This window comes from Lissotriton helveticus, chromosome 11, assembly GCF_964261635.1.
Source record: "Lissotriton helveticus chromosome 11, aLisHel1.1, whole genome shotgun sequence".
NCBI lineage: Eukaryota > Metazoa > Chordata > Amphibia > Caudata > Salamandridae > Lissotriton > Lissotriton helveticus.
Genome location: NC_136072.1, coordinates 724,484,687 through 724,501,167, shown reverse-complemented (window position 1 = coordinate 724,501,167; position 16,481 = coordinate 724,484,687). Strand labels below are relative to the sequence as shown.

At 41.5% G+C, this 16,481-nt stretch overlaps 1 protein-coding gene across 1 annotated transcript in view; it reads right to left on the bottom strand.

Annotated features, from left to right (window-relative positions):
* Positions 1-16,481, bottom strand: part of DOCK5 (dedicator of cytokinesis 5) — an 852,732-nt gene that overhangs the window by 241,086 nt on the left and 595,165 nt on the right. Inside the window, exons 30-31 of the mRNA XM_078666602.1 lie at positions 14,665-14,743; positions 8,834-8,934 (exon numbers count right to left, since the gene is read on the bottom strand). Coding sequence (XP_078522728.1) covers positions 8,834-8,934; positions 14,665-14,743 — 180 coding nt within the window. The remainder of the gene's footprint in view (positions 1-8,833; positions 8,935-14,664; positions 14,744-16,481) is intronic.

Below are 16,481 nucleotides of genomic sequence, written 5' to 3'. Positions count from 1 at the left end.
TAGACTCATGAGGTGTGACACTACTGAACAACTTGTATGTGCCACTTCTATGCCTACTCTGGGCCTAGAGAATCAGATCAAGGAAACTTGATGAATCCTCTGAAAACCCCTCATAAGGTTTAATATTCCACTGTTTCTTCAATTTCCATGATTTATGCACTTTCCCATTCTGTTTATACACTTCTAGCTCTTTGTAATAGGCGCCAAAACATTGTGCGTATTCTTATGACACCAGGCCATAATTCTTCTTACAAGACCCTGGCTGTTGTACAATATTTAATAATCACTGATAAATAATTAGCAGTTTGTAGGCTGGTTGCACACGTTACTAATCAATGTCATTACTTGGTTAAGGTGGCAGGATGCATTGTACTAAATAAGCTTCAAGACTGGGCGGAAGCCAATTAAATCTGATCGGAGCTGCAATTTTGTTTTTGACCAGGTCTTGGTTCAGTGGAGCAGGGACTTAATCGGAACTTATTTATCGGAAACAAATGCTGGCCAAACAGGGTAGACTGTTTTTGGCATTTGTTGACATATCATCGGCCTTTGATTGTGTGGAGCACTATATATTATGGATTAAAATGTCCGATGTAGGCATTGAGCCACCTCTATTAGATTTCCTGAGGCAATTATATACTGGCATCAAAGCAAGGGTCAATTATGGGGCTATGGGTGAGTGCACCACATCGTTCAGCATAGAGAGAGGGGTTAGACAAGGATGCGTTTTGGCCCCCTTTCTTTTTACATTATATTTTAACAGTTTAGGCCAGACATTGTCTGATCAGTGGCGGGATCCACGACAAATTGGACATCGCCCAATACCTGCCCTCCTCTATGCTGATGAAGCAGTGCTGATGGCATGCACTCAGCTGGGGCTCCAATGTCTAATAACAAGTTTCACTACTTACATGCAGAACTTGGGGCGGCAAGTAAATAAATTGAAGGCCTTCATAATGAAATGCGGGAAAAGGAACTTACAGTGCAAGGATATTCTCGTAGACAATAAGAAGATTGACTTCACCAAGACATTTTCATACCTGGGTATCTTGTTTGACCAGAATGGCTTGTGAAGTCAGGAAATCAAATCAAGAAAAGCTGTTGTTTTTTAAAGCTATGGCAGCCTAGGCTACTTTTTAAAGGAAGCTGGGCAAAAATACGCTTGTAGATCAAATAAACATATTTAAGGCTAGGTGTGTAACAACTGCTATCTATGGAACTGGTGTATCGGGCTAATATGAATGACAGCCCCTACAACTGGTGGAGAATGCCTTTTTAATATTTTTACTAGCTATTCTAGGGGGATGTTCCACCTATGTTATGTTATGTTATGTTATGTTATTTATATTTTATAGCGCACAGCTGCCCCAGCAAAGGGGCGTCCTGGCGCTTTGACAGACGCTGTAACATAACACACAATAAGAAAAAAAAGTTAGCTAGACACTGGAAACAGGAAAGTTTTAATCGCCTGCCTGAAGGCGAACATATCCTCAAGAGCTCGGATGTGTACCGGAAGCGAGTTCCATAGGCCTGCCGCTAGCACCCTAAAAGAGCGGCCACCCATCCTGCTCAACTTAAATCGCGGACAGACAGCCAGATGTAGCCCCTCAGATCTTAAGGATCTCGAAGGCACATAGGGCAAGAGTAGATTGGCAAGTGCCGGTGGCGAAGAAGATTTCAGAATTTTGAAGGCCAGACACAGCGCCTTGAACTTGATTCGCTGTCTGACCGGGAGCCAATGCAAGGCTGTGATGGTACCAGACACTGAACAGTGTCTGGGAAGGCCCACAATGGCTCGTGCCGCGGCATTTTGTACTCTTTGGAGCCTAGAGGCCTCCGCTTGATTCACCCCTAACAACAGTGAACTGCCGTAGTCCAGCCGCGATAGTATTGAGGCCTGAACTACAAGCTGTCTGGTAGGGGGATCAAAGTACTTTAGGACTGGCCTAATACCACGCAATATTCCATAACACGTGGCAGCCACCCTCTTGGTGTGGTCCCTGAAGGTGAGCGCAGAGTCCACCCAGACTCCCAGATTTCTCACTCCAGCCACTGGAATAGGAGTGACACCAAGCTCTGACGGCCACCACTGGTTACCCCATAGCTCAGCGTGCTTCCCTAGAACCAACACCTCCGTTTTGGTGGCATTCAACTGGAGGCAGTTGGTGCGAAGCCAGCTGGCTACTGCCAAGAGACCCGCACGGAATCTCGGAGCCGCCACCTCGGGGTCTCCACTAAGTGTCACCGCTAGCTGTGTGTCGTCCGCATATGAGGCCATCGTAAGACCCCACTGTTTGACGACACCAGCCAACGGTTTCACATAGAGGTTGAACATTGTAGGGCTCAACGAAGATCCCTGTGGTACCCCCATCTTCAGGGGATAGGTGGCGGATTGGCCAGGTGGTATGGCCACTTTAAAAGTACGGTCAGCCAGAAAGGACCGAAACCACTGGAGAGCGACATCCGTCACTCCCGCCTCCTGTAAGCGTTGGATAAGTATTTGGTGGGACACAGTATCGAAGGCAGCGCTTAGATCTAAAAGTATAAGCGCTGCAGTATGACCTGAGTCAAGTACCTGGCGAAGATGTTCCAAGATGTAAAGTAGTGCCGTCTCGGTACTGTGTCCTGACCGGAAGCCGTTCTGACTGGGGTCCAGAATCTGGTTACGAACCAGATGCTCAGACAGAACCGAGTTGACGTGAGCTTCTGTTACTTTAGCAATCCAAGGCAACAGGGAAATAGGTCGGTAGTTTTCTGGCAGTCGGGGGTCAGAGTTAGCTTTTTTTAATATGGGAGTAACCACTGCCTGTTTCCAGGCCGCAGGTACTGTACCAGAAGACAGAGACATATTAATGAGATCCAATATAGGGTTGCGACACAGCAGGGAAAGTGTATTAATGAAGGCTGGCTTTAACGGGTCCGCAGGGGAGCCTGACTTGACCCTGAGGCTGAATCTGTCGAAGGCCTCAACCGACAGTTCAGGTAGGATAGCCAAGGGCTCATGATCCGACGTATCAGAGACAGTGGCTTCTTGATCCTGGTAGAATGTATCGAACCCGTGATATATTTTTTCCACTTTCTCCACAAAAAAGGAGGCCAATTTATCACAATGTGAATCTGTGCAAATCGCCTCTGATGAGGATCTGTTTTTCATAAGGTCCTTCAGTACCTTGAAAATCAGCTTTGAGCGGTTGGTGCTGGTAGCAAATTCATGAGCGTAGAATGCAGCTCTAGCTCTGCAGATAGCTCTATGATAAATTTTCAGCTCAGTAAAATACCGGGTTTTCAGAGCAGGGTCATATGATCGTCTCCATTCCCTCTCTGTTTTTCGGCAAGATTTCTTCAGTTCTGCAAGAGACTCATTATACCAGGGACTAGGTGTTTGTATGTATGACATGCAGAGCTGGGGCTACCTTATCTATCAGATATAATTAAGACAGTCAATTATTTTACGGCACAAGATCTGGTCTTCAGAGAAAACCACCCTTAAGAGATATATTATAAGGGAGTGTCTCAAATTACAGTGGATACACCTTGGATGAAGTATATCAAAGGTTTCATGAGTGACCAAGGTCATCCGGAATATTATGAACAGTCGGAATTCCAAGATCACATCAGCAGAAAAGATCCTAAAAGAGAGTGCATGATGTTACTGGAGACTCTTAGATTATCATTGGACTTATTAAAGCCGAGTGTTTGTAACAATCACATGATCTTGACCACTTACGACATAAAAACATTTACAACTCCTAGAAGGGACATAGGACAGATTGGTCTTAAACCGTTTTAGGTCGGGCATTTTTCATCGCCTAACAAGCTTTCCTGATATAAATGGTTGGTCATGTTCCCTTTATAAATGTCCCTGTGACGGTATGTCACAGTAGACAACAATTCATCTTGAGCTTTTTTGTTTTTTTTTATGAAAAAATGAGAACAAATTGGGTTTTACAGATTTTAACCCCTTCGACGCTCATGACGAGCCCAGCTCGTCATGGAGTTTCCATTGATTTCAATGGAAATTACATTGAAGTCATAAAATAGCCTTAGCATCCAAGTGATTAAGGTTGCTTGGGTTTATAGGCAATGTCTCCCAGCATTTTGATTCCTTCAGTTGTTATCCAACGGGTATATAATATTGTCTATGGTAAGGTTTTTAAAGAGTGTAATCAATTGCAGAAAGACCATCAGATTATACATTTTTGGTGATGTAAAAGTGTCTGTATTTTTCGATAAATTACTTTTAACGATAGTGATTGTTGCTGAAAGAAATTAATTTCTGAACAAGAGTGCTGTATATTTGAATACTCTGTATACGATTAGTATTGTAATAGTAAATATCAACTTTTTTATATTTGTATTCTGCTTTCATGGTTTCCGCTGAAGAAACTGAATAAAGCCTATTTGACGTGGTTTTATGATTTCGAATTTTTCCAAACTGATAGTAAGAGGTAGGCGGATGTATTCAAATTGTAAACCATTTTGCAAATATCTCGGATTAAACTATTAGAATAACTAACACTTCATTTTATATAAACATTGTACTATTTTATGTCTTGCTTTTATGGTTTAATAAAGCTGAAATAAAGTTGATGGACATGATGAATGCATTTTGTATATTTCACTTACTGGTGGTGATAAGGCACCATAGGGCTGACACTCTAGTTTTTCTTCTTTCCCGCTTCCCTGTACCCTGTTTCTTTAGGGCCTGATTCTAAGGGCTTAATGTTATTAGATGAGCACAAAGGATCTTAGGCTTCATGGAGGCTTGGGCTTATCTGCTCGGATTCCAATTCTAGCCATAGTCAGTGTAGTATCTTTTGAGTTAGAGATGAAGGTACCCTTTTGGTTCCTGACAGACTCAATAGAACAGTGACGTAAGTGCGTGGGTGTGGGTAATAGAATTCATGATATAGGATGTTCACTTCACGGTTACACACCGATGACTAAAGACCTGTAATACTAAACTCCGTTTGTGGCATGTTCATGTTCACATACTCGGGCTAGGGTAGGAGCTACAGTCGCGAGAATTTGCCAGGCCAAAAGATGGATCCAACTGGTAGTGCAGAGCATGACGCAAGTAACAGAAAACACATAGAGAACTTATAGCTGCTGATAGTGAAAGAGGCATGTTGTTGGATAAATTAAATCAGTTACAATGTAAGAACGCGCCGACACTACCTACAACAATAAGAGCTCTCATTTGGTAATTTTCTTTCTCTCACCTCACATTAAGTGATTGTAGTTCTTCTAATGCTCCACTCCTGGAATCCAGTGCTCCTGGAATATAACTGGCACCTCCTGAAAAGTATGGTGGTGATCCGAAGCAATTCTTAAGTCTTTTTTTTTAGCAAAAAGTCAATTGCATTTCATTCAAATGCCACTATAGTTTACCAAAGGAGTGGCAAAAGTCTAATTTAGCTTGTCCTATTTGACAAGAGATATCTTAAATTGGGCTACGGCATTGATACTAAAGAATAGTTCATGTTTATTCAATTGTGTGAAGTTTATAACTCAGTTTGTGGGGTTCATTGACAGGTAAAAGACTAAACAATAGGCTGATTTAGGTTTATTATCATCAGGACAAGGTTCTCAAGCTATTATTATTATTTGTTTAGTTTCAACAATATTTATGTGTGGCTCAATAGAAAGATGACATAGATGCATCATGGTCTAAGAGAAGACCTAAAACGTGCTGGATCTGGATTTGTGAACAGACCCACATCTACTGCTACTCTTATTGATCTAGTTTTACAAGCTAATCAAAAGATAGTTGATTGCAGAAAATAAAGAACATCAATGTTCAATGTATTATCCTCTTCCTCAGACACTACTTGTTCTCCATCACCTCCAGTTAATGCTGGTTCAATGAAAAAGCCACTTTGACCTTGCTTTTTTCAAGTCGACAAATCCACCAAAAAGATGGTTGTCAACCCAGTACCCCTATGTCCTCGCAATGTGGGAGCTAAGGGACCACCATAGTTTCATCTGGTGTATCTTTTCCTCCTCCTTACAGGGATGTGACAGAAAAGAGAACACGAGGCACGCAATGGAAGGATGACACCAGTTTTGAAAGAAAGGATGCACAAGTCATTGCGACCCCAAAGGACTTGACTTCAGACGACAGAGGCAAAAATTGATCAAACTGTGACAAATGAAGTAGAGTGATGCCTTCGACCGACTGCAAACGTAAAACTACTGGACAGTATCCTGCATTAAAGGTGGCAGGTTAAAGATGATCATATATATAGGTTATGGAGCTCTGCATGTTAGCATGCCGAGCCGGACAATTCAGGAAGATACAGGTATAATATCCCTTGTGGGAGATGCAGCATTCTGCAGCCACTTGTGTGTAACTCGATGAGTTGTCAATTTTATCTTCAATATGGGTTTGTTAGCTCGGGTATATTAACTGATTTCCTTGTTATCAAATTGCTTTGGACACTGAAAGTCTGGGACCTCCATGTGGGGATGGTTGGGTTGTTTAATAACACAGATACTAAGACATTCTGATCCATGCCTACATGCAATTGGGCCCTTTGAAATAAACAATGGGAGTAACACAAAACTTTTGTGGTGACAGCAAATGGTAACAAGGTCACATACACATACGTCTACTGATGCTATTTCATGGAACATTAAAAGTTTGAATAACCTTAAAAAAATAGAATAGTACAGGCATAATTGGACAGATATGCCATTTCCTTTACACTGCTACAAGAAACGCACCTGTGAGATAATGACTCTTGTCGACTCTCTAACAAATAGGGCGATAAGTGCAACTTTGCCTCCTATATTTCCTATTTGCTGGCTGGCCATTTTGATATGAAGATGTGTGGAGTATAAACATCAATGAGCACTTAGAGATCCTGGAGGTAGATATGCTATTCCCTATAACAATTATCAATGTGTATGTATCTAATACAGGAACTCTTGGCGCATATTTTGAAATCAGATATTATATGCCAACAAAATATGGACCACAATATTATAGGTGATGGGAATTTCATATTTGTCCTAGACACTCAGAAGGACAGATCCTGATAGATAACCTATCCCTCTATAGATATTCTGGAAGTGCTGAGATGTGACATGGAAATATCAGACTTTCAAGACACGTGAAGTGAGATGTCTGCAGAGATGTTGGCCTATTTATAGTATTATATAGTGCACAACTCATTTTCCAGGATATATTCTTGGCTGTGCGTGTCCCACATTAGATAGTTGCACAGGAGTATCTTCTTTGTGCACTATCAGAACATTAATTGGTGATGCTGCAGCTCACACCTCCATGACGTGTGGAGCATGGGATCTCCTGGAAATTTCCACCCCTTGAGTTGGAGAACACCGTATTTAGAGCAGAGTTATCCTGTTCAATTAGAGAATATTTTGCACTGAATGTAGACTGGGTGGATACACATTCCACAGTATAGGAAGAGTTTAAACCTATGCCACAGGGGGTCTACATAGCCAAATGGGATACCACCCTGTAGACGATACACTCACAGTTGCGCAAATAGGAGAAAAAGCTTAAATTATTAGAGGCTGCACCCAATTTAAACATAGACCTTGCCGAGCAGGCCAAAATACACCTAACCCTATTGGCATATCGAGATGCAAAAGACTTGGAAGTATGTTTTCTGGGGAAGAGGTGAGGGCCAGCCAATACGGCAATGGGGAGAGCCTGAGCAGAACTCCGGCATGACTACTTAAAGACCACGCCAAAAGTAACATCATCCCACGCATGAGAGATGGGAACGGGGTACTTCACCTAACTTCTAATGAAATATTGATTTAGGGTGTTCACAGAATACTATTCAAACATATACACTTCGGAAAAGCACTTCGATAAAACACATATCTGAATAGCTAGATTGTAACACAACAGCCTGGCTGAAATATGATGGACTACCACAAAATAAACCTCTGACCACGGATGAAATCCTGGAAGCCATTACGAGTATGTCTAATGGAAGATGAGCCATATCAACTTCAGGACTGGAATGAGATCAGTGTCGGATGACAAAGCTAGAATCAGGCCTTTTAGAATTCTGATTAGGAGACCTTTCACTGGAATGGAAGCATCCAGCCAGCGAAGAGACTTGTTATGAGTTTTAGGTCGAGCATTCGTAACCTCTTGTATATACTCTAGTATATACTTATTATATACTTGTATGTGTTTGTGCTTTCTGGGCTCTGGAGATCAGCCCTAGGACTTGTCTGCTTCAGTTTAGGGACTTTTTGTCTGTTCAACTTCCTCTATTTAACTGTCTTGAAAAGAGTTTGAAGACTGAAAGAACTAATCTCTGGATCAGCATCAAAGCGTGCAGAAAATGTCAGCAAGCAGGGGTGGAACATAGCGGCAGCTCTGTTGTCATGTCGGGAGGCAGGGCTGAGTCTGATACCCAAAGCTGTCACTGTGCAGGAGCTATTGCAGGAGTTACTGGATCCAGTCCAGCACTGGGGAGGTTTAAAAGTTGAAGAATCTGTGGTTATAAGTACCTATTAGAAAAGAAAATCACTGTGGGTACCGGTGCTAGAGCTGATGTTGAGTTTTTTTCTACCAAGTTGCAATTAAATATTACGAACTGACTATCTCTTAGATTTGCCTTTTCCTGATCGTTCCCCTCAGTTCTGTGGTTGACTGTTTCAAATTTGCTTTCTAACACTTTAAAAAAACACAAATTAGGGGTGCTTGCATCAGATTACATCAGGTGCTTGTTTATCTATGTGAAAATGGTACTGTAATTTGGTTGGGATAGAAAACCTAAGACAGTCCTCCTGTCGAGACCCCACTTCCAATTTTTACACCACGCCTCCTGGGGTGCCACCTTACTTTTTGATGATCTTGTTGCGTTTTTCTTGTGAGAAGTTCTCCAGCTGAAGTGAATCATGGGTAAGGAAGCCAACTCCCAAGTGGAAAAAATTGTTCCACAGCTGTAATAAACATAACAGAGTGACCAAATGTAAAGGTCTTTAGTACACACAAAGATGCACAAAGCAGCAGAAAACATCATTACAGTGCTGTTTCAGTCATCTATAAAAACATGTTCTTGCTCAGTAGCTTTGGAGCATACATATTTGTAGAACACTAGAGCATGTAACTACTAATTGCCTGAAAACAGTAGGTATTCTTAATTGTTAATTGATTTGTGTGCATAGATAAATGCCCTGCTGACAGGTCCAAAACTTACATTTAGCTATGCAGAGTGGGCTGGTCATCATGCATGAGAATGTCCTACTTATTTAAGTATCTAATATATTTGTAGGGCACAGGCCTAGTCGCACATGCAATGGATCGTTTTATGTGAAACCCGAAAGTACTCTATAACATTCTGATGAACTTAGTTTACATCAAATAGGCATGAAAGTTAATCTTTAAGGTACACCCGAAAATGTGTGTTTCAGTTCTTTATAGAAGTAGGACAGGTTGGTGTTGAGTGGTTTAAACTTAATACAGCATACATTTGATGTGACACTGATTGATCTTCATAATGCATTCACTACAATTGTTACTGTTTAGATGCGCAAGATCATCTCTCAGCCACGATTTGCCTGATGAGAGCCAATAATGGAGTTTCTGGTATCAGGCAACATTGAAATCTGCGAAAAGAGTGGAGGACCACAGCCACAAATCGGCTTCTCTGATGGCTAGTTATTAAGCAGGAGAATGCAACTGAAATAGGGATCACCTCACATATTCCATAATTAAGTGTACATAGTGATGAGCCACAGGATCTCTTGGTTGAATGAAATAAGCACATTATAGTACTGAAAAGGGGCCAGAGCCCCAAGGTTGGGAGTATCAAATCACAACCCGTGCCAATACTGCATATGTGAACTAGTGCTGTGTACGTCAGTGCCATATTTCAGTGAAGAGGGTGTCTAGAACATCTGGTTCATACTAGAATATGCACTGAATAAATTGCATCTACAAAACTATTTACAGAATGCATGTACAATGCTCCATCTCCATGCACGAGGATGTCCCATTTACATTTTATGTAGGAACCAGCACTAGAAAGCACCAGCTATCTGCACTTATATAAGTGGCAAAGCGCTTGGCAGACTGTCTAAACCATCTTGTGCTCTCATTAGAGGAACACAAGCTCACTATAAAGGTACCATTAGAAGATAATAGATAACAATAAACCTGATACAAATATCTGAATTATTTATATGTATAGTGATATGCACCCTGACAAAAAAAGACAAATTAGAGGAACAGCATTGTAAAGGGAATTACAGGCAACAGTATTGGGAATGGTGAAAAAAGAGTAGAAAAGTGGGTGCAGCATTACATATACATTGGAAAAAAGGGAAATGAGTTGAAATGTCTAACATTTTTCTGAAGATGATGTAAGTAATCGAAAGGAGGATGTGGAAAAGAGTCACGTGTTTTAAACTGAGGCCTAACCAGATGTCAGTGCCTGTGCCCTAACCATACAACTATGGATGTTTGATTGGTTTTTACCTATTTGGCATAAGTTACTAGTAAGTCACTAGTATATGGTACCCAGGGCCTGTAAGTTAGAGGATCACCCGAGGAACTTCAGCACTGTCTGTGCTACCTTGGGTATAACAATGGTAAACCATGGCTACCAGTCTATAAATGCAGACTGAAAGGGAAGTTGTATACTGCTAACTCGATTTTTCCACTTAAAGCAATGGCAAAGCCTAAAAAAATAAATACATGTGTGTGTATATATATTATATATGTTAGCATATATAATATATAGAGCAAGGTGCAACAAAGAAATTCAAACAACAGACGTGAAATTAAAATCAAAGATGTGCTCGTACATCAATTGGCTTGTAATTATTTCCATGAGAATCAACAAAATATTGGATAACGGTGTGAGTATTGCAACATTTACTACATGAAGAATCATTTGGTAATTGTCAGATCATAAGCATTGTGTTTGTAGGCACACAGACAGTTTCATCTATAAGCAACTAACATTCTAAAAAGGGCATCTATGGAAAGGACGTTGTTTCTTTCGGTGTCCTGCTTTTGACTCAATTGTAGTACCTAAGAACGTTAAATGGGGTGTGCATAAAGTGTCTGCATTAACTCATAAGTTGGCACGGGATCTAGAATATGTTAAGTTCTTAAAGAAAAGAAATACCATTTAGCGCTAAGTAATTGGGTTATAACATCAATAAAATATAGAACAGAAGTAAGCTAGCTGGATCACGAAAGTTAGTTGATGAAGAGTTCACTGGTAAAAATAGTTTGGTTCTGGTTATCAATAGGACTATATAATTTAAAAAATTGGGGGCTTATACGATCTACTGTTTATTAAGTTGAACTATTCCATTACAAAAATGGACTAAGCTAGTATGCTCTAATCTCTTTTTGAATCACATTTTATTGTCACGGTCCAGAATAGCTGAGAAACACCAACTTAGCAGAATTATTTAATAAAGCATTTTCGCTGCATTCTGTATATGCCAAACATCCCTGGTTGATAAGGCCAACACAGGCAATACGATTATTTTAATTAAAAAAAGAACTACCCCAAATATCAGTTGGTCGCAGTCATAAGCTCTAGTGCAATGGGATCAAAACGGCTCATCATTGTCTCCAAGTAGTGCATATGGTTATTTACCGTGCCTATGAATGAACTAGTTTGAGCGCATTGATCCTAGTAGAGTTTGAGAATGATTTTGATTCTCTGTATTAGGAGTTTCTCTTCCAGACCCTGGAAAACAAACTATGGGTAAAAATTCTCTACCAAGCACGATGATGGACTCGTGCACAAAGGCCAGGTCAAGGGACTTCAATGGAAAGGAGATATTGAGAATCAGGCCTTATTATATGCTGATGCCATGCTGTCATTCATACACTACCCATGTTGGACTGGACTGAGATTGATGATGATGCTAGATTTCTATGGTGAGGCATCTGGTCATGTCATCAAAGGTGACAAGACTGTTATAGTCTCCGTAGAGGGAGGACAGGCGGCAAAGCAACAGCAGCTCAAACTGTATGTTCAAACACAGAGTTTCAATTACCTGGGCAAAACCTAATCCCATTCTTGGCAGGCCTATCGAGAGACTTCCAGGAATGGAGTGCCCCCCATCTCTATCATGTAGTGTAGAATGGCACTGTTCATAATGGCTGCTCTCCAAGACTTTTCTATGTTCTCCAAAACTATCCCCATGACATTTCCTTCCAATTCTAACATAATTCAGTCCCTCTCACACGCGGTCTAGTGGCAGGTAAACAGTCTACAGTCTCCCTAAGCAAGTGCGAGCAGTTACTATATGAGGACAAACGGAGTATGGCTGATATGTCCTTTTATTACTAGACACTGCCCTCATAAATGTCTGGGTTATTGGGTTCAGTTATTGGGCCCCAAAAAACCTTACTTTCCACCTGGTAGTGGATCTCTTCAAAGGACTGCTTTTCTCAATATCATGTACTGATCTCAGGTGCGTGCTCGCTCCCCCAGGTGACGCGGTGGCTGTACCCTGATGTTGTAAATCACTCAGCTGTATTCATCGAGAGAGAATGTCGTCATGCATGACGTCATAATAGAGTAACCAGTCGGGCACACTCTGCTGAGTTGTTGGTTTCAAAAAGTGGCATATTATTGGGATTTCTAAGTTAGTGGATATGTGGGAAGGAGGACACATGAAATTCTTTGACAGCATGATGAAAGAATTTGAGCTAAATAAATCCCAGTTTTATAAATATCTCTAATTAAAGAATGCCCTAGAACAACAAAAGACAGACCTGCCATCCATACCCAAGTTCAATCTTTTGAAATAAACATTGTGCTAGAGACATCAGGTAAGTGTGGCATCTTAAAAATATACATATCCTTGCTGACAAACTCCCTATGTCTCTTAATTGGTCTGCAGTTCCGATGGGATGTAGACTAGGACACATTAGAGAATAAGGCGCAGAGAGAGGCCAAGACAGCATCTTATGAGTTGCCCACCTCTAACCTCCTGTAGTAGCTATGGCCAATGGGCAGGATCAGCTCCCTAACTTGTCCAGTATGCCAGTGCACTATAGGAGACTTATTTCACTTGGTTTGGGGTTGTCCAGTCCATTAAGAATATTGGTGAAGGATTCATTGCATTCTATCCTGATTTGTGGGCCACCCCATTGATCACACTCCTTCCTGGGTGTGGTGGAAGACTGAGGAGGTTACTGAAGTACATGATCCTTAGATGGTCTGGTTCACAACATGGCCAAGTGAGATACTGCTTAGTTCTGGTGGGTGAAAGAGGCCATACCATCTGAGATTTGGGTGATAGGGATTGACCAATGCACACAAATGGAAAAAATGTATCAGCCCAAATGGTGCCTCGCTATACACCAGAGGATATGGGGGCCTTGGAAAGATTGCTTTGGTTAACCGGATGCATGTTGTACTGATGTGTTTGTATTACCTGGCTTAAATATGGTTGCACAAAATATACATTGTGATTATATGTCCAGTACCTATGTGTGTCTATTGTGCAGACATTTGATGCGTACAGATCTGGAATGTTCTTTATAAAGGAGTTGCTCTCCCCTAAAACTAGGAAACTATTCAGGTTTCCCTGCTCTTTTTTGAAAAATGTAGGTGGCACTCTAAGCTTGATAGGGCATTGTTTAGACTTGTATTTTAAGAAACAACACAATATTCCTTCCAAAGCAACAAATAATTTCAAAAATGTAAAGGCTCATTGAGACATTTAAATGCCCTACAACTTACTAAATGTCTGCTGATTAACTATCAAACAATTGTACAGACCACGCCTTTTCCCTTTAAAAATGAATATCATGTCATCTGAGCATAAAACATGAGTCTGCACATTTCCTGGTGGCTTAAATATCTCTTCCAATATTAAGCTAGAATCCCTCGAGTAAAAATACTTCCAATAGTGCCCATGTGTATTTATATTTGATAGACTGTAGTACATCCCTGCTTTCCATCGGATTCCATTATAACATTATTGATCCTAATGGAAAACAAAATACAATCTAATACAGCTGATCAGTCACCCTATATCCCAAAATGTCGTTTCCAATAAAAAAAAATGGTGGTGTCCAAATGTAAACATTGGACAATGCCAAAGAATGGAGTCATTTACAGCATCTATATAGAACTTTTTTACAGGTTGAACTGATGGGATCGGCTCAAAGGATGGAACATTATACTAGACCATTGACTGAACGTTTATTTTCATCATATTTAATGATGATCATGATGCAAGGATCGTAAATTTCCTAGGATTACATAACTTTCCAGGGAAACTGTAAAAACCACAATTTAGAGAGCCTATTTAGTGGTCAGCCATAGCTATGTTCAATTACATGGATTGAAACATGCTGACTGTGTGTGCGTTTGTGTTGCATATAGGGATGTGGGAAGAAGACTGTATGCAAAAGTTTCACATTTGTGCATTTTGTTTGTAAAGTGAAATTGTCAGTGGATGGCCATGTTGAGTACCCAACTACTAGCTGCACTTATCTTTAATCACCATGCGGAGTAGTTTCTGGGATGTTGAAATGATAGTCTTGGTTCTGTAGTAGTGTAATTAGTCTCTGAAGAAAGAGCAGCAGCTAAGAAATGCACTTCTCCTCCAGTAGTCTTTCACACTGCTGTTTTAAATTATTTGGTCAACACCATCTCACTTAGCACTGCCACAGCTGTTTAATCTTACCTGAAGTTCAAAGCTAGCCTGGTCCAGAAAATACTTATTCAGAACTTCAGAAAATTGGTTCATCGCCCGGAGGAAAACCCTGAAAATGGAGAAAAAGAAAATGAATACAACAAAACAAATCAAGGAATATAAACTTCAAATCAACACTGGTGTGGATTGTGGATCACTGCTATCTTCAAACTAATCTCAAGCATTGATATGTTTTTACAGGAAAGATCAGACACATCAATATATGAAGAAAGGATGGGGGTCAACTAGGTAAGCAGAAGCTTGTTCAATGTGAGGCCCAACATATGCCATGACAGGGTTACCTTGCAAAAAACACAGTTGATGGACAGAATGTAGAACAATGTCATACATTCACCCCAGTACAAGGATCTGGGCCTAAATCCATCGTTTTTTTCTCACTCCACACCACCCTGGGTTAGACACTGGCTATATGCAAATCAGCTCTGACCCTGTGCCTCATGGGAACAGTCCAGTCCGAACTACCAAGCCATGTCTTTCCCAGACCGGAATCAAGCATCCAAGGACCGGTTTCTGGCTCTCAGCCTTCATTCAGCCTGGATAGCTTGACTCCAGTGGTGTGGAGAGCCTGGGACTCACGTCTGAGCATACCCAGCCCACTCGGGGTGAAAATTGCAAAAAACACAGTTGATGGACAGAATGTAGAACAATGTCATACATTCACCCCAGTACAAGGATCTGGGCCTAAATCCATCGTTATTTTTGCACTCCACACCACCCTGGGTTAGACACTGGCTATATACAAATCAGCTCTGACCCTGTGCCTCATGGGAACAGTCCAGTCCGAACTACCAAGCCATGTCTTTCCCAGACCGGAATCAAGCATCCAAGGACCGGTTTCTGGCTATCAGCCTTCATTCAGCCTGGATAGCTTGACTCCAGTGGTGTGGAGAGCTTGGGACTCACGTCTGAGCATACCCAGCCCACTCGGGGAGAAAATTGCAAAAAACACAGTTGATGGACAGAATGTAGAACAACGTCATACATTCACCCCAGTACAAGGAGTGCAAAAAAACGATGGATTTAGGCCCAGATCTTTGTACTGGGGTGAATGTATGACATTGTTCTACATTCTGTCCATCAACTGTGTTTTTTGCAATTTTCACCCCGAGTGTGCTGGGTATGCTCAGACGTGAGTCCCAGGCTCTCCACACCACTGGAGTCAAGCTATCCAGGCTGATGAAGGCTGATAGCCAGAAACCGGTCCTTGGATGCTTGATTCCGGTCTGGGAAAGACATGGCTTGGTAGTTCGGACTGGACTGTTCCCATGAGGCACAGGGTCAGAGCTGATTTGCATATAGCCAGTGTATAACCCAGGGTGGTGTGGAGTGCAAAAAAACGATGGATTTAGGCCTAGATCTTTGTACTGGGGTGAATGTATGACATTGTTCTACATTCTGTCCATCAACTGTGTTTTTTGCAATTTTCACCCCGAGTGTGCTGGGTATGCTCAGACGTGAGTCCCAGGCTCTCCACACCACTGGAGTCAAGCTATCCAGGCTGATGAAGGCTGATAGCCAGAAACCGGTCCTTGGATGCTTGATTCCGGTCTGGGAAAGACATAGCTTGGTAGTTCGGACTGGACTGTTCCCATGAGGCACAGGGTCAGAGCTGATTTGCATATAGCCAGTGTCTAACCCAGGGTGGTGTGGAGTGCAAACAAACGACGGATTTAGGCCCAGATCTTTGTACTGGGGTGAATGTATGACATTGTTCTACATTCTGTCCATCAACTGTGTTTTTTGCAATTTTCACCCCGAGTGTGCTGGGTATGCTCAGACGTGAGTCC